Here is a 19,282-nt window from a genome sequence, read left to right as displayed (position 1 = left end):
TTTTTTTGTTTTTTCTTCTTTTCTTCTTCTTGTTTCCTTGAAAATGATAGCATCGTTACTGGCGTCATTTCTCGATGATAACACGTGAACAAGATATTGAAAAGGAAATAGTTAACAGAACAAATACTCTATAGTAGATTCTCTTCTTCGTTTCTTTCGACCGGTTCGCGAGCTGACACGTGCTCGAAGTGGTCACCCGGTATTATCGATCGCGAACGGGCTCCTTTACCGTTCGTGTAACGCGTAGTAAGCTCGTCGAAACGTCACGAGAAAGAGCGAAAGAGAGGGAGAGCGAGAGAGACGGAAAGAGAGACTGTGAGAGGGAGAGGGGGGCACAGGGAGAAGAAGGTAGTTGGTAGGTCGACGTGTGTTGTGCGTTTCTCTGTGTCTGTGCCTGTGTCCTCTGTATCTGTATTTGTATGTTTGTATATGCCTGTGCTGCGTGTTACGTAAGTGTGTGCGTGTGCGTGTTAACACACCACATAAGCACACGAAACGTCGTGTCGTGTCGTCGTTCGTCGTATGGAGTGCAAAATCGTCGATGAACGTCGAGGTATTCGTTCGCTCGTGCGATAATAAAACGGGATCGTATTTTCGAATGAAGAGAGAAATGGAAGAGAGAGAGAGAGAGGTCGAACTCGCGTTCGGAAGGTTGCGTGAGAAACCGTTTACCGCAATCCTTCGTATCATTTATTTTGTTCTTTTCCTTCTCTCTTTCGTTCTTTCAAATTCATTCTTTTCTTCGTTAAAAAAGAATTCGTTTGGTAGCTTAGCCTTGCCTTGCGTTGTTTCATTGGTTGTTTACTCGCTAAAAAGAAAAAAAAAAAGCAGGACTGAATTTCGCGTCGCAACCTCGCGTCAAACGATTTTGCTTTATCGGGATTACGTAACGCGAAGCGTGAGTTTGCGCGCGTGTTCACAACCCGTGGCACACGCAGGGGAAAAATGAAGAAGAGTGTGAGAGAGAGAGGAGAGAGCCTCGGGACCCATCGGCGTTCCTCGAATCCATCCGATTCGAAAGTGGCGGGCGATATCTCGAATCATCTCTTTCCTCCTCTTACGATAATTCGAGATTATCGTTTGGGAACATCAGCAGCGCGTGTTGTTTCTCTCGCTCGGTTTGAGTTTGCGTCGTATTTTCTACGTCTCGAAATGTTTCCCTCTCTCTCTCTTTCTCTCTCTCTCTTTCTCTCTCTCTCTCTCTCTCTCTCTCTCTCTCTTTGCTTCTTCTTCTCTTCTCCTCTTTTCCTCTCATTTTATTTTTCTCTCTCCTTTTTTTTTTTTTTCTATCTTCTCATTGAGTTATGTAATACGATGCCGCAAAAATTGTTCGCGTTGGACGTTGTAAAATTCCGTTCTTTTAATATTCATTGTCGTTCACGTTAAAATGATCGACAGAAAATGATATATTGTATATATATGTGCGAAGGATTCTCACGTGCGTAATTTTAACGCGCGGTATTTATCCTCTTCTTCTTTTCCTACGCGCTTAGGGTGAGTCAGCTGACGTTTGTATTTCTCCCGCTAAGTTATTATCCATTTTATTTCATATATTCTTCGTAATCCTCTCGCGTTTATTACCGTATTTCCTCTATTGTAAAATAAAATAAAATATTATCGTAGTATTTACTTACTTTGTATAGGAATAGAAAGAAAAAATAAAATAAATGATAGATATATTAGAGAGTGCTGAAAGTTAATAAAAATATTGTTTTACGGAAATTAGATGGTGGGGGAGGGTGGGTGGTTTGGTATTCGAATGATATAATATAATACAATATTATCCAAATGAAAATGAAAAGAAAACGAAAATAAGAAGAAACGTAGTAATAGAAGGAATGTGTCTCTTCTTCCCTTAGATACCACCACCACCAAACTATTACCACCACCACAACCATTTCCCTTTTTCCCCTCCCCCTTTATTTTCCTCTTCGTCTTTCTCCGATTCGGAATATAATTTCGCTCAAGGGCGTGTGCGTATAATAAATGTATATAATCTTCACGAGCAAGCAAAATTTGAAACGATACAACGGATAAACAACAAGAACAACAACAACCAACGACGAAGAAGACGAGGATGACGATGACGTTGACGTTGACTGCTATCCGTCTTTTCTGCTCTTCTTCCTCGAACGACGCCGACGCTGCACGTCGTAACAGCGTGTCGCGCGCGCACACACAAACACAACATGCGCGTGCGCGTTTCATAATATGGTTCTTACTTACTACACATGACTCTAAGAGACTAGATACTCGTAGACTCTCGTAGTGTGCGTTCGTGGAAGCTTAAGGAAAGTTTGTGTATGTGTACAAATGTGTGTATATATATATATATATATATATATATATACGTGTATATATGCGTATATATATTTGTGTATATATACGTGCGTGTATGCGTGTTTTTCTCTGACGTAGGGAGCAGCAAAGCAGCCGCCGCCAGGCCGGCGAGTTGCTGCGACGCAACAGAGCGCTCCTACAGTGGTTCTCAACCGGCTCGGCTGCGTGAAAGTGCGCACGAACCTTTCCTACGGCCACATTCACGTGCTTCCTCCCGGATTAAATTATTACCGCCAACGGGGTTTCGCGGCTCATATTTTTCTATTTCTCTCGTTTCTTCTCGATATACATACACCTACGAATTTTTTTAATTAACCAACTTTTTATTTACATTCTCGAAAAATTGTTGTTGCTACTACAACGTTTATTAGACTTTATTTAGAAATACAAACGGGGAAAGAAACAACGCGCTGTGCCCCATTCGGCAAATTATTTAGTTACCAGACAAAGTTTTCCATTCTATCCTTTTTTTTTCATTATTTTGCGTGTGTGTTTACTTTAGAAGAAGAGGAAGAAGAAGAAGACCAAGAGAGAGTGCGTCGTATTGATGGAATAATTTCTTGAAAATCGTTCCATACGATATTTCTTCTTTTTTTACTCCCTCCTCCTATAACATATGTAAAAATTAAGGGGAAAAAAACGAGAAGAAAAGTAAGAAAAGTTAGCTAAAAAAGAGAGCTAGCTAGAGCTAGCTAGCTAGAGCTTGTTAACAACGTCAACATTCGAGAGTTCCGTCGAGGCACGTTCGTCGTCGTCGAAAGTTTCATTCAGGTGCCGCCATTAGCGAGTTTTGAAAGACAGAGTGAGAGACAGGTAGAAGGAAGGGGAGAGAAGACGGGGATTGGAAGAGAGGGAAAGGGGGCAAGGGCTATGTCCAAGCTGACCAGGTATCCTCGTCCTTTCTTTCGCACGGCAACGGAATTATCGACGCACTTGGCGTGCTTTACGACCGGCAGAGGCCCGTTACGGAATCGCCGGAACGGAGAATGGCCAAAGAGGAAAGAGGTGAGAGAGAAAGAGAGAGAGGAAGAGAGAGAGAGAGGAAGAGAGAGAGAGAGGAGGCGTTATTCTTTGCGACAAACGCATTATTTCCGATCGGTTAATCTAATAATATCATCTCGATTATTCATTTATTTCTTGTATTTTTATTGAAGTTATACTTTTCTTTTGGCGCGCGTTTTGGAAAGTGAAGTTAAATGCGAACGGAAAAATCAACACCACGAAGTTGTCGATATTTACGCGAGGCGCGGGCAAATTGAAATTATTTTCGAGGTTATATTCGTTTTGGTACGCTAAAGAAGAAGTATAACTTCTTATATGCGTACATAAGTACACACATTAGCTTTTTTTTTTTTTTTAAGAAAAACAAACACTAAAACAGAAAGATAAAACCGTAAACCTCTTTCAAGTTTTATTCTTACGATTAGAATTGGATCACAGATACAAAGAAAAAAAAAAAAAAAGAAGAATCGTTCGAAAATTTATTTGTTATTATTATTAATTAAGTTAAATCCAATTTTACGTCTAGAGTATAAACTACGAAGTTTAATTTAACTGCGCACGAAAGTCACTAGCAACCGATAATAGAAAGCTACGACGAAATTCATTGTATATACTTATCAGCTAGTCAACGACGTAAGTCCAAAGTATTGCAATATATTTTTGTTTTATTCTCTTTCTCTTTCTTTTTCTTTTTTAATGGCTATCCTGTGGGGAACGTATCTATATTGGCGTTAGAGGAAAACTTCGAGACCGAGGCAGATTTTGCGGGCTATTGAAAAGACGGTACACGTGTTACTCATCGGACACTATAAATAAATGTTACCGCGGCTGAATTTGCGACGATCCGCGGTCTCGCGTATAAGGTAACGAGCTGCGATTTTCGTTTCTCTCGATGCCGTGTAACTTTCGTTTGATGTCACGAACGACTCGACTCGACTTCCGTGAACGTATCCTATTCTCTTTCTCTCTCTCTCTTTCTCTCTTTCTCTCTCTTTTGTGCTCTCCCGCGTGCTCACTCTACCGAGGTCACGCACGAACTTCGGAATTAAAAAACTTAAGGATCGAAGTTTCAACTCGAATTGTGGGGAAAGAAGAAGAAGAAGAAGAAAGTAGAGGGAAAGGGGGAGGGACTAAAATATAGGGGTGATTAAAAAATACCTATAAAAAAGTTAGCAACGCCTTCTCGGCGGTGTATTTTTTTTTTTTTTTGTTTTTTTGTTCTTCTTCTCTTCGGTTACAATCTTCTTCTTCTTAGCCTTGTTTTTTAGGCCTCCTCGAAAGGAAAACAATCGAATCTAGGCTACGTATTTAAATATATCTACATATGTATATATGTATATATTTACTTATATATATCTCTATGTTACATATTGTAACGTATTACACGTTGGCTAGGCTTGTGGATACGCGTCATCTACTTTGCGATCTGATCGATCGTTTAAATTTGCTGGCGGGCTCCACGTGAACCGACAGTAACGTCCAATCGCCATCGGCTTCGTCGCTGTTCGAGGATTCAATATCCGAGGTTACGACGTCCAGTTTCGCGGTGAAAGACACTTTCTAGAGGAGCGAACAAACCCTGAAGCAACCTATAAATCTTCAAAGTAGTTTAGTAGTAATAGTAGTAGTGGTGGTGGTAGTTGGTAGTTGTGGAAACCTTTCGTGTCTCCACATTATTTTTCCGGAAAATTTCAATAGGAAAGTAATATATTTTTCTTTGTTTGCTTTATTTCTTGACTTCTTTTTTCTTCTTCTTTTTTTCTAAATTCTTTCTTTTTCCACCGTAATCCTAATACAAAAGAATAATAACGTTAACTTGTCGGTCAATGGAGAAATTTTCTCGTAAAATAAGTTTTCCTTTAAACTTGAATCGTTGTTCGTTGTATGTATCTGTCACCGATTTAATATTCTTCACGACGAAGTTACTTTGGTTTACATCGGCGTGAACGACGCAGTTTCTTTAGACGAAGGGAGTCAACGAGGATGGCCCAAGTGGGCGTTTAGGATCTCTTTCGAGTTGGATATACACGCACCCGCACCCGCACACGATGATAACAACTAAGGCGTATATACACACACGCATACACTCACTCCCAGCCAAAGAAGATAGACGCGTGGGTGTCCTTCTATCCTTTTTCACGAAACGTGTGGTGTTCGTCGTGTTACGTAGGCGTGTGCTGCAAGTCTCGTTTTCATTTTCTCTCTCTCTCTCTCTCTCTCTTTCTTTCTTGTTGCTCGTGTGCGCGTGCGTGTGTGCACCACGTAGAGACGCATCATTCGTCTCGTCGTCTCTCATGCTGCCGCTCGTACGTCATCGAGGAAATGGCGTGACTTTTGTTGCCGGCTGCGAGACCGGCAATCCCGTCGTTTGACCTTTACGCGACCAGTATCTTTCCCCGTTCGATATCCCATCTGTCGCGTGCATTTCGATTTCAGTTTTCGATTTCAGTTTTCGATTTCAAATCGATCTCGCGCTACGATATATTCCACCGGACTTTTTTTCCAAATCTATTTTTATCTCAACCCTTTGTGCAATCCTTAATTTTTTAACTCTCTTACACGTATTAAATTATTTTATAGAAATTGTGTGTGTTTTGCATAATGTCGAGTCAAACTCGATATAAGAGTGGGTTAAAGGGTTAACATACAATGGGCAAATATACATCGTGCATTTTGGTATTTAGGAAATGGAATCAATCAAAGAAAGCTCGATTTATTCGATAACGAAGAAGAGATATGATCAAGTGATGATATTTGGAGATTGGATGTGGATATCTTCCTAGTAGAATAGAGAGAGAGTGAGAGAGAGAGAATATACCGATCTAATAACTAATTACGTTACCGCGAGCTATAACCGTAGCCTACCCTATTTAATAGTATATTCTCCCGAGAAATGATCTATAAGAAATTTCCGTCAATCTCATTTATATCTTATTTGCACGCGTTGACCCCTCCATTTTAAAAGACAAATCAAGCTAAACTGTTTTCACCGATGGAAATGAATTCGCGTTGAGAAAATATAAAAAAATTTAAGTCGTAGGTAGTAGTAGAGGTAGTATTTGGCCGAGGAGTAAGTGAGTGGTTGGACGCGTATGTGGCACGTATCGATGCTAGAAATAAGCCAGCGAATGAAAAGAGACAAAGTGAGAGACAGAGAGAGGAATAGTGTGAGAGTGCACTACGTCCCTCAAAATTAGGCTTCTAGAGGAAGATCCACTTTCGTAGAGAGACTACGACGACGACGAGGAGGAGGAGGAGGAGGAGGAAGTAGTAGAGGAAGACGACGACGACGGGTGTGCACCGGAAGGGAACCCAAAGGATGTTAAGGAAAAAGGAAAAAATAATCCGAGCAGATGTCTACCGCGATCGGTAGGGACCCCGAACAACACGAATGCGAGCAGCCCTACGCCGCCTGTTTACCCCTCTCCTTGTCCCTCCTCTTCATCCCTCATCACCATGCTTCTACCGTCACTTCCATCGTCCCATTTAAGCATACATCCTCAAGGATTAGAAACGGAAGGAAGAACAAGGTGGCCGGAGGAGAGTTAGATCCTTCCCAGATCACGACGAATCTTTTATTTTTTTCTCCCCCCCCATAGTAGTTCTTATAATTTTCCGGAGCGTTAAACATTTTCTCATCGTCGTCGTCGTAGGTTTAATTTCTTTCTTTCTCTTTTTTTTTTCTTTCCATTTCGTTCCTTGTTTAAAAATTTTCTTTCGATTCATTTTTTATTTTTCCTTTTTATCTTATTCTTCTTTTTTTATATTTTCTCTCTCTCTCTCTCTCTCTCTCTCAGTTTATTTTTGTGCAAATCGTTTTAATCTTTTATAAGGAGGTCGTAATTAGAACGCGCTTGAGAGAGTATAACAGTCAGGAGAGCGTGTGTGTGTGTGTAAGAGAGAGAGAGAGAGAGAGAGAGGGAGAAGAAAGGTCCTGATCCGGAGTTGAAAATTTATGCTCGGAGTAACGTAATACAGCCACCGCGCGCGATCGGCGAGAATCTCGGGAGATCCCTCTCGCAGGAGACGTTGGAAAAGCCTGCTATACTCTCTCTTTCTCCCTCTCTCCCTCCCTCCCTCTCTCTCTTTCTTTCAAAAGGCGATCCGGCCTTCTGATATAGCACGTTCTGGTCCAACGGGCACGATGCTGTCGTTTAAAAAAGCTGAAGGAGGTTCACAGTGTGTTCTTTCCCTCTCTTTCCCTCTCTCTCTCTCTCTCTCTTTATCCTTCGCGTTCAGGTGGTCGCTCACTCGACTACCGTAGAAAAAGAGAGAGAGAGAGAAGAGAAGAGAATTGGTTGTGCGAACGCGCGCACGCTTCGCACGCTCTCGTACTACACCGTTGAAAAAATAGTCCGGTTGGTTGGTAGAGAAGCAATATATATAGGTACTACTCGTCCAGTAAGGTTTCCACTTTGAGACGCGTTCACTGCGAGAACTTCGTTGTTCCACTTTATGGTGTATATATATATTATTAGTATTTCGTTCTTTTTCTTCTCTTCCTACACCCAACCCCATCATCCTATTTTTTCGATAATGAATTTTCTCCGTGAAAATTCTTTGAAAATTGCTCTTTTTTATTTTTATACAGTAGAGAGATAAAGAGAGAGAAAGAGAGAGAGAGAAAGAGGGAATCTGTTTTCGAGATTAAGCAACAGGTAGGTGGACGGATGAACGAATGAACGGATGGACGAACGAACGAACGAACGAACAGATAGGGGGAGGGGTACGGGCGCAACAAGAACGTTTGGACGAACGCACGATGTTCGCGCCATTGCGAATTGTTTGTGTTGGAACTGCGTTATACCGTAAAGGTCTATAAACGGCTTTGGAGGGTGTCATTTATCATCCGTTTGTCGCACGGTAAATGGGACGGACGGACGGATGGACGGACTTTGCTCGGCATTGACTGACTAACTAACTGACTGACTGACTGACTGACTGACTGACTGACTGACTGACCGACCGTCCACTGTGCGTCAAGGATGTTCATTGAAAGGGAAGTCCAGAGGGAAGATCGATTGGTTGTTTCGGTACCTGCAAGCTCATTTATCTTTCAAGGCTATCAATGGTATATACCACTTATATACACACCAGGATACAGTTACGTATCTTATTCTCGTTCGAGAATCAATCGAATTAGCAGCCGACTAATTGCGTCGATCAACTAATTACGCGAACTGCCTTCTCTACCTCTCCTCCTCCCCCTCCTCTCTCTTTCTCTCTTTCAATATCCATCTCTATCTATCTGTCTATCTATCTATCTCTATTAGATTTCGTGCCACGTCTCGTTTGAAGAGAAGAGAAGAGATCCTCCGATGCATTTCCCCGACCTCCCTCCCCATTCCCCCTTTCCCCCCATCAGTGCTTGCATCGCGATATAGAGAGATATCAACGTGCGTGGCAGATCTTTCGAGCTGTGTGCACAGCTGTCGGCCAGTCCTCTACTCGGTGGTGGTAACAATGGCGCTTAAAAGACGGTAGAAAGCATGCTGCGAAGCGCGTTCACCGTTTCCGTCCTTTTTCCGACCTTTTTCCCGTCCCTTTCCTATCCCTTTCTCCGCCTAACCCTACCCCCGTTCGGGGGCACCCCCCTCCCTTTTTTTCCTTTCTCCTCGCGTCGTCTCGTCTTCCTGCCTAGAGCACCGTAACTATCGATCTATATCTCTTCTTTCTCTTTTCTTTTCGTGACTTTACTCGCTAAGATAGAGAGAAAGAGAAAGAGAGAAAGAGAAAGAGAGAAAGAGAGAGAGAACCGTAGACTCCGTTAGGAAGTCCGTTGCTCAGACCGTCATCCTCTACTACTTCTTTACGTGAATTCGCCAAAAGATATATTTTACCCACTTACATATACGTAAATGTGCATTCCCATACGAATATTCTTTTTTTTTTTTTTCTTTAATTTTATTATATAATATAGTACAAAAAAAAGATATAAAAAAAAAAGAAATAAATGTAGCATAAGAAATTCGATGAAACGAATTGGGATGAGGAGGAGGAGGAGGAGGAGGAAGAGAAGTGGAGGTAAAGAAAGGTTATTTTCTGCGTTAATTCAATTGAATTCAATAGAATTCGATTAAATTCGACGAATTAATCGAAGAAAAAGTATATCTATGTGAACGTTTATATAATTGCTTAAGCAAGGGTAAAAGTACGGATGGCGATACACGTATTTTCAATTATAGCATCGTTTCTTATATCGATCGTTTAAATAGCCAGCCCCTGCCCATTGCCCCCCCCCCTCCCCCTTGTCCCCTTCTACTCTTCTTACCTCATTATCGGGAAATATTTGAAGTATTTACTGTAACGGTAGCGCTAAGCTAAGCCTCATCTCTTCTTAGATTATCTGCCACCATCGAGTAGTATTACTATTAGTAGTAGTAGTATTAGTAGTGGTAGTAGTAGTAGTTTAGCTTGTTGAGATGCACGCGCGGTTATCCGATTAAACGGTTGATTTCGAGGGCGTATATAACACGCACGGCCGATTAGCAAGGATAACTCTCTCCTTGGCTCGCGTGCAATAACACACAACCACCACCACCATCACCATCACCATCACCGTAGCTGGTTGGTTAGCTAGCTAGCATCAGCAAGGCGGGGTCTCAGTGGGATAAAGCTTAGGCCACGACACGGATATACCTAAACGAGCGGAGGAGAATGATCCTAGAAGAAGATGAAGAAGAAGAAGAAGTAGAAGTAGAAGTGGTGGTGGAGGTGGTGGCGCCATTCAAAAGGAAGGAAGGAAGGATGGATGGATGGATGGATGGAAAGGGGAGGAAAAAGAAGACAAGAACAAGAGGTAGGAGGGAGGGGGGCAGAGAAGGTAGCTGAATCATGGAATAAAAAGCGACCACTATGATATCTACGGTCCTACAGACGGTGGAATAAGGAGTCGAAGAGTAAGAGTAAGAGTAAGAGAGAGAGAGAGAGAGAGAGAGAGAAAGAGAAAAATTGAGTGAAAGAGAGAAAGAAGCGATCTCATAAAAGCGGGCCTTCAAAGTCTCTCTTTTGTTATCCCGGGGCACGAGCGCTGCTGACTGGGTGAGAGAGAGTCTCTCCTTTTACCGCCACCGTGTGTAACCAACGTCTCTCATCGTGTAGAACACACACACATTCATATATATATATATATATATACATAACTTATACTTTACATGTAAACTCACACGATAATCTTGGAACAAGGAACAGAGTACATTCTCTCTTTCTCGTGCTATGCACAGAGATACGTGCATATCGTTTAAAAAGAAAATACGCGATGTCGAGCCTACTCTCTCTCTCTCTCTTTTTCTCTCTCTCTTGGCAGCTTGTCGATTTTAACACAAAGGAGGGGTGGAGAGGAATCGGGGCCTTCGAGTATAAAGGATAGGGCCGAGCCGTGGAAATAATGAAGAAAGATCGAGAGAGAGAGAGGAAGGAGGGGTAAGAGTTGGCCAACCAGAGTGCAAGAGAGCGAGAAAAAGAGAGAAAGAGATAGGTAGATAAAGTAGTAGTAGTAGTAGTAGTAGAAGAAGAAGAAGAAGGAAGGAAGGTTCCGACGGTCGTGTTATTTGGCAGCTGTGTAGCAGAGAGCAACATAAGCAACTACTGGCAGATGCTACGGTGAAAACGTCCTCGTCCTCGTCTTCTTCTTCTTCTTCTTCTTCTTCTTCTTCTTCTTCCTCTACCTCCTCCTCCTCTTCCTCCTCCTCCTTCTGGTTCGTTCGTTCTCGTCGCATCTTTGAAAGTAGCAGCCGGCCTTCCTGGTTCCTCCTTCGCGGGGCCGCCTCCTCGCACGTTCTACTACGTCGGAGAGGGAGAAAGATAGTTTTAAATGGAGGAAAAAAAAAAGAAAGAAAAAAAGGGAGGGAGGGAAAGAAAGGTGGGGGTTAACCCTACGGTACCTTTTTCCCCCCCGTGGGATTGTTACGAGAAAGGAACACCTTACGCCCTAACGCGCGTGTACGAGTACTATACCACCACCATTACCATCACCACCGATCACATGAAAAAGATCATCATGCTGGTAGGACGATCGCGTTAATACGAAGAAAAGTGTCTTTTTCCTATTCACAAGCTTTTTTATATATCCATCCTCCTCCTCCTTCTCCTCCTCCTCCTCCTTCTCCTCCTCCTCCTCCTTCTCCTTCTCCTTCTCATCCTTTCAATTATTCGATCTGCTCAAAAGATGAAAGATTTCGTGCGAATTTAATCCTCCCCATCTTTCATGTCCTCGTCAATCTTTTCACACTTTCGAAATTGATATAGTAATGTCTTATACGCGCGTTTGTTTATCCTTTACGCCATAATAATACCTAATATGATTTTTATTTCTTGTTTGGATTTCTTCGTTATATAGAACGTTCATAATTAATTCATTAATCTTGAATATAATTAATGTTCTCTTTCTCTTTCTTTCTTTTTCTATCTTTCGCTTTTCTTTCTTTATTTCTCTTGGAGTTGTTAAGCTGTGTTGGCAGGTGTTAAGTTTTCTTCATCGAAACTGATGAAGCTATCTCGTTGTTTAAATTGAGGATCGTTATATGGTGGAGGATCGGAATCACGAGTCTTGCCTTTCGAATTCTCGCTTTCTCATTTATTCCTTTATCAAGGAAGATAGATGGAGTGATATATATATATATATATATATATATATATATATATATAGAGAGAGAGAGAGAGAGAGAGAGAGATAAAGAGACCAGGAGTGTAAAAGTAAAAGAGAGAGATAGAGAGAGAGGGGGGAAGGCCGTGGCGATATCGACAACCACGTTACGTAATTCGAGCCAATTTTTTTTCCGCGCTTGTTCGGCCGATCAATAAAATGGCTAGCTTCTCGTGTGTACGCTATAATCATAGGTGCTTTTCATCATTTTCTCTTCTTCTTCTTCTTCTTCTACTTCTTCTCTGTTTCCCTCTCTCTCTCTCTCTCTTTTTTTCTTGGCGATAATAAATTTAAAGTCGTATTTAAATACCCCGTACATCCGTTCGTTCTTCGATATCAGATTTCGATCGGTGAAACGGTTACTTATAATATCATCATCATCATCATCATCATCATCATCATCATCATCGTCGTCGTCGTTGAAACGAGAAAGAATGATCGAAAAAGAGAGAGGGAGGCTTTTTTTTATAGTTCGGAAGAAGATAGGAAATGAGCAGGCCAAATTCCCAGGATATTATCTTTGAAATGTTTAAAATGAGATAGGAAGGAAGTGTACGACTAGTATCGTTAAGCGTGAATCATCATTTACGTTTCAAATAATAAACTCACGTATATACATATATGTATATACGTATATGGATAATCATCGTGTATAACGAGAAGAAGGAAGAAGGAAAGATATGTATACAGGATGTCGAAAGTTTTTCATCCTTGGTGTATATTCTTGTATTCGACAACCTTTATACACTACCGATCAAAAGTTTGAGAACGTTACGTGGATTCGAAGAAATAGGATATTTATAAGAACAAACGAAATACATTTAAAATCAATCGAGGTAGATTTATATGTATGTTAACGTTAAACTTACGAGTAATAAATAGGTGTGTTATATTTTTTATTTCTTGTTCTTTTTTTCTTTTTTTTTTTTGTATCAAGGGACGAGAGTATTTTTGTTCAAATTGTCTTTTTGTTAAAAAAAAAAAGAAAAGAAAAAGGAGAGGAAAAACCATGTCTTTAATTTTAATGACATACTGATCGTATTCTGTCCATAATGATAATTAGTTTTTCTTGCCAAAGATTACCCAATGGGAGAGTCCATTCCTGTATGCATTGTTCTAAACCGAATATATAAACTATACTAGAACATTATAGACATAAGAAAAAAAGCGGTGAAATTATTTAAAAGATAATTCAACTTTGGTTGATCATTGAAACATTGATCTGTGCATTAGATTTTTATAAAAAAAATCAGCAAATGATTGTTGAAACTTTTGGCTGGTAGTGTAATATAACAATATTTCTGTTTTCTTTCCCGACGAGTTTTTAAATACGAGCGTGACTCGAAAGGACTTATGCCGAAAATAGTAATGTAGTATATAGTATTTAGTATATACGTAATAGGAAGTCCTGAGAGTCGCTGCGGCGCCTCGTGAAATCATCCGGTATCTTTTTCATGGGGTTTGAAGAGAAATAAGGGTGAAAGAGAACTCGGTCCTCCCTTTTTGGGTGACGTCAGCGGGAACTTTATATATTCACGTACGTAGAAAACACGCACGCACGCACGCACGCATGCATGCACGCAAGCATTCACTCACTCACTCACTCACTCACTTACTTACGCATGCACTTATTCACGTAGGAACGACGTGCTGCACAGGTCCTTCGAGGACGCACCTGTTTAAATTTTCATTAAATTCGAGCCCTCGTAATTCCGTCGACAAAAAATGACGCGCTTAGGGTGCGCCGACGAGTCGCGATTTGTAAGCTTCCTCTCTCATTCTTTCTTTTTCTTTCTTTTTCTCTTTCATTTATTTTTATTCTTCAAAAGTTTTAGATCAATTTTTCACCGTCTCGACGAAATCATATTCACCTCGTTTATTTTATTCGTTGCACCTTTCATACCGTATGTTGTACGTGTCCGTTTTGAAATCAATTTCTCGATCACAACTAATAGATTATCAAAATTGAATTAAAATTCTGGACGTTTAATTTTTAAATATTTCAAAAATCAATATCATTTGACATAACAACGCGACGACAATAAATAACACACCGTTCAAATTCAAAAAATTCAATTAGTATTTACTATAAATCCGCGTTTATCTTTTCTTACGTTCAACTTATACGACAATTTTTAACACGTTAAAAGAGTCAATCAAATTTTCTTGCAACACGAAAGAATTAGAATGATGATGTAGTGTGACGAGGAGGAGGTCGGTGGGGGGAGGGAGCGGGGGCTAGTAAGGGATGTATAGGGGATATTCATCGAACTTTCTAATAATATGGATTTAGCTTCGAACGTCGAGCTAGTGTTCCGTGGTCCTTTTTGGAGGTCGCGTTTGATGTCGCTCGCATACCTCCTCCTCCTCCTCCCCCTCTCCCTGCCCCTTCTTCCTTCTCCTCCTCCTCTTGCTCACAGAATTGCTGAGATCCAGTGGATAACCTACATATATACATACCTACATCTATCCATATATACATACATACATACCATAGCTAGCATACGTATAGATATATGTGTGCATATATATATATATATATATATATGTATATGTATATGTATTTAGATATATAGATAGACTAGCGCATAGTACACATAATACACATAATATACGTGCAAGTCCGTGCTTATATACGAGGACGTGGGTTTCGTGGAAATGGAGCAATAGCTGGCCTGATTAGTTACAGGCTTGACGGTTTCCGACGGTCCTAATTCCTAGACTGGCGTGTAGCTTCCATCGATTCTAACCCGCCCAAGAAGATCGCCCGAAACTCACTCTCTCTCTATCTATCTATCTCTCTCCCTCTCCAAGTTAATCTCCCGAGAATTTAACGTACGATTTGCGGCCTAAGGGTGAGTAGCTAGGAGATCGTTCGCGGTGCGATAATTTTATTAACTCCAAATACCACCGGTAACACCAGCTGTCTATCCTTTGAGTTTACACAGCAAGAGAAAGAGGGAGAGAGAGAGAGGGAGAGAGAGAGAGGGAGAGAGAGAGAGAGAGAGAGAGAGAGAGAAGGAGAAAATTCTATCATACACGATTTCCAATTTCTCTCGAGTATTTAGTTTTGTTTAGATAGATTGTTTAGAGTGATTTCAACTTTAAGGATTATTTAGATACATGTTGGGTATCAATAATATAAAATAGTGTTACATTAGAATTCTAGCCTCTTACTTTCGTAGAAAAGGGTAATCTCGTTTCTCTTTTTCTTTTTACTTTTTATCAATTCCAGAATAGTAGAGAAGATAGTATTAATACGAGAATTATGAATCGTTGAGTGTTTTCGGTAAATAAACTAAAGAGTTATATTTATAATCGTATCTCTGTGAAAAAAACGGTCTTTCATCGATGACCATCGAATTTAACGCGTAATACGATTTGATCGATTTTTCGTAGAGAAGAAAATAGAGAAATGGATGGTTGGATACGGATAAAATGTTAACAGATTTATTTTTTTTTTTGCCCCTTTGAGAATTTCGTATCGTTTACTTACACGTTTATGTTATACATAGAGAAATGTATTTTTCAATTAATTATAGTGTTGAATTTTTTTATATTTTCGTTTAGTTATGTTTATGTTATACATAGAGAGAAAGCACGAAAGATTAGGTGGTAAGAGAGGGGGATTGGGGTGGGGATGAGGTGAAGAGTTAAGGTTTATCACTCGGTAGCGCTTTAATTCCGGATACACTATGTCATTATCTTATTATCTCGTTTATTCTTTTTCCCCCCTGTATATTCGTGTAAATCACCGATCCGTCGTACTTTACAGTGTCACGTGAACGTGAACCAGTAAGAGTAGAAATACGAGTGTAGGTGTAGGACGAAAAAGAAATGGTTTACATGAATTCAATTGTTGCTCGTAATATACATATATATGTGTCATCTGCAATTCAATGATCCGTGCTAGGTTTCGAATGATTCGCGTTTTATACAGGACGATGATCGCTATGAAACCTCTGTCCTAGCTTTACTCCGCTTTTTTTTTTTTTATGTCTACATATATATATATTTTTTTTATTCCGATTTCTTTTTCCAATCGATTTGAAGTTTCATCGTTTGCATGAGAAACTTCTTTTTTCAACCGAGAGAGAGAGAGAGAGAGAGAGAGAGAGTGACGACGAGAAGATGATACAGGTTGTCAAATTGTAGAATCTGTTTTTCCGCGAATAACACTCGCCTACTTGATATTTGCTTTTTTCAAAGTCTTATCTTAGTAGGGAAAGATAGAATGTTTTTATATAGATAATAATATCGAGGCGAGAATATATCTTCTTTCTTAGGTTGGATATGGTTCCGATGTATTCTGAATAACTCGTGTTTCGAAATTCACTGTTGGAAATATGAAAACGAGAACGTTGAATTAAATAATATACAACGCGCGTTACGTGTGTGTTGTGTGTGTGTGTTATATTCGTTTTATATTTGATTCTTTCCATTTTTCTACTTCTTCTTTCTTTTTTTTTTCCTTAATATAATAGGTACTCGATTAAAAAGAAGTTATAAGTGTCTCTTAATTTTATAGAATCGAAGAAATGGAAAAATCACGGAGTGATCTATATAATCGTCTTTTTATACAATTTTTAATCGACAGAGAGAGAAAAAGGTTTTTATAATTTTACAAATCCTCTTTGGGATATCGATTTTCTCACTTTTTCTTTTTTCCTTTATTTTTTTTCGTGCTATTCCGATAAAGAGCATATCGTCGCGAGATTATTTAAAAAAAAAAAGAGAGAGAGAGAGAGGGGGAAAGAAGGAAAGAAAGAAAGAAAAGGGTGAAGATGAAAAACAAATGAAATTCATCGATTACACCGATTCGCGAAATTTTTCCTAGATATAATCATTATTTCTGGCGTTGATTAAAAGTGCTCTTCTCATTTCTATCGCGAATATTGCGTTGCATAATCTGACGTTAGATCACGAGGATTGATATTTATCATGCAAGCGCGTTTGTTGTAGTCTCTCATTATATGTGTATAAGCTTCTTGTTTTATCGTTTAAAATCGGATTCTCAAGTAACGAATTTGCTAATTTCGTATGAATTATTATGCGCATCAAGAGAGAAAGAGAGAGAGAGAAAGACAGACGGACAGAGAAAGAGAGAAAGAGAATACGACGAAAATGAACGTTCCGCAGAATTTCATTCGCGAAATTGGTAGAACGATTAGAACGACAAATTCATTACGGTTTAACGAAGATATTTCTATCGTAGTTATAACATCGAGCAAAAGTTACACGCGGTCGTTCAAAATCTAATCGAACTTGTGTACGCTTTAAAATTCGAAATCTTCTTTTTCGTTTAAATAGCAACAAGATATGTATGTGAGTACTGTGTATATGTGTATATATGTATACAACGCGTACCATCGTCTATATTCGAGGATAGTACGTACGGTTGGTATTAACCGGCCATATCGTGGATTCCAATGGCGTGTGAAAAGATCGAACGGTCGGAAGCGCAATCAAAGAGAAACTCTGGAAAATCGAGTTTTTATTTTTTCCATTGATTCACCATCGGTACTCTCTCATCGTTATGTATCTGCAACGTGAGAGAAAGAAGAAAAAAAGAATTAGAGAGAGAGAGAGAGAGAGAGAGAGAGAGAGAGAGAGAGAGAGATGTGTGCGTGTGTGTACGAATCAACACCTCGTAGATATGTTCTTCTCTTANGAGAGAGAGAGAGAGAGAGAGAGAGAGAGAGAGAGAGAGAGAGAGAGAGAGAGAGATGTGTGCGTGTGTGTACGAATCAACACCTCGTAGATATGTTCTTCTCTTAGTGATATATCTATCGAAATGCGCGGAGTTGGTTGGGGTGGGGTGGGATAGGGAGGGGAGGGGGAAGGAGTAGAGGAAGAAATACGCGTATTTTATCGGGTAAAAAAGAGAAGAGTATGTAAAGAGAAACGGAGGGTAGGGGCAGAGAAAAAAAGAGAGGTAAAAAAGAAAAAAAAAAAAAAAGAAAAAAGATAGGAAAAAGAGAAATGTCAAACGGACGATTTCTATCGGAGCACGTAGGTACGTAGTAGGTACGTACGATGAAATTCGAACGAAAGCACGAATCACGGTGTAGATCCGATCTCCATTCGTGACGGAAGCACCCAGAGACAAAGGCCTCTTCGTTTTTTTCACTTCTTCTTCTCCGTAAAATCGTCGTAACCAAGCATCCACCTATCCATCCATCCATCCATCCATCCATCCGTCTATCCATCCATCCATCCATCCATCTATCCACCCACCCATCCATCCATCCATCCATCCATCCATCCGTTCGTCCGTTCGTTCGTTCGTAAACCTCTACCACCTTCTCGACTTTCCATCGTGAATATTAAAAAAGTGCCAAACGTTTCGCAAGGGAGTTGCGCAATCGCGAGCTCCTCGCAACTCGAAACGAGTGTACCAACCTTATACTCTTATATATACATTGTGAACACAACCGGCCTTCGTTCTTCTTTCGCTTCGGTGCGCGACCGACCGATCGACAGATTGATCGATCGTTCGTTCGTGCGTGTCGCCAGAAAGAGAGTGAATGAGTGAGAGAAAGAAAGAGAGAAAAATAGAAACGAATCTTTCTTTTTCTTTCTTTCTTTTTCTCGTTCTTATTAAGCGCGGATGCCATTACGATTCCATGTATTCCTTGTCCTTGTTCTACAATCGACAAATTTGAACGATACCAAGCTCCCTTGAAACAATTATCATTTCGGTGTATAACTGTTGTTCGCGAATAACACGAGAAGAGGAAAATGGGACACCCGGTATATACGCGTTAATACGCATCTCTCTCTCTCTCTCTCTCTTTCTTTTTTTCGAGTAATGATTAGGTGAAATTTGATTGGGAACGATCGTGCTAATCAAGGGGTCCCTCTTCGAGATGCGTCCTCCATTTTTATCTTCCTTCTTTCTTTCTTTCTGGTATAACTGTTCGGTGATTTTCGTGAAATTTTTTCGATTCATTCTTCTTTCTCTATCTGTTTGTCTTTCTCTCTCTCTCTCTCCTTCTTTCTTTTTTTCTACCTACTACAACTACTACGTGGTTATCCTTCCTAATTCGAGGCTCGATATCTCTACGGTTCACGCTTCTGAGGGAAAAGAAAGAGAGAGAGAGAGAGAGAGAGAAGAGAGAGTTGTTCTCTTTTCTTGGCTAACGCCAAGGTAGAATTCTATTTTTGCGTGCTTTGTGTTCGTGGTTAAAGGATCCCAGAGGGAAACGGTGTAGCTCTCTTCTACTGGCATGTAATACACATATCCATACATGTACGTATAGTTATACACACACGCACACACACACGCGTGTTCCT

The 19,282-nt window shown here is 40.2% G+C and overlaps 1 protein-coding gene across 2 annotated transcripts in view; it reads left to right on the top strand.

The window, feature by feature from the left end:
* Nucleotides 1-507: 507 nt before the first annotated feature.
* Nucleotides 508-19,282, top strand: part of LOC106790906 — a 57,153-nt gene continuing 38,378 nt past the window's right edge. The window contains exon 1 of one of the 2 annotated variants that reach the window (XM_014756163.1): nt 508-553. In XM_014756163.1, the coding sequence (XP_014611649.1) occupies nt 523-553 (31 nt within the window). In that variant the 5' untranslated portion in view covers nt 508-522. Of the gene's footprint in view, nt 554-2,875; nt 3,346-19,282 lie in introns of those variants that run through there. The other variant, XM_014756164.1, reaches the window with a different exon arrangement.

Source organism: Polistes canadensis, unplaced genomic scaffold (assembly GCF_001313835.1).
Source record: "Polistes canadensis isolate GaletaPanama2010 unplaced genomic scaffold, ASM131383v1 scaffold_268, whole genome shotgun sequence".
In the NCBI taxonomy this organism is placed as follows: Eukaryota; Metazoa; Arthropoda; class Insecta; order Hymenoptera; family Vespidae; genus Polistes; species Polistes canadensis.
The sequence above is the reverse complement of the archived record's forward strand: the minus strand, read 5'-3'. Positions and strand labels throughout refer to the sequence as shown.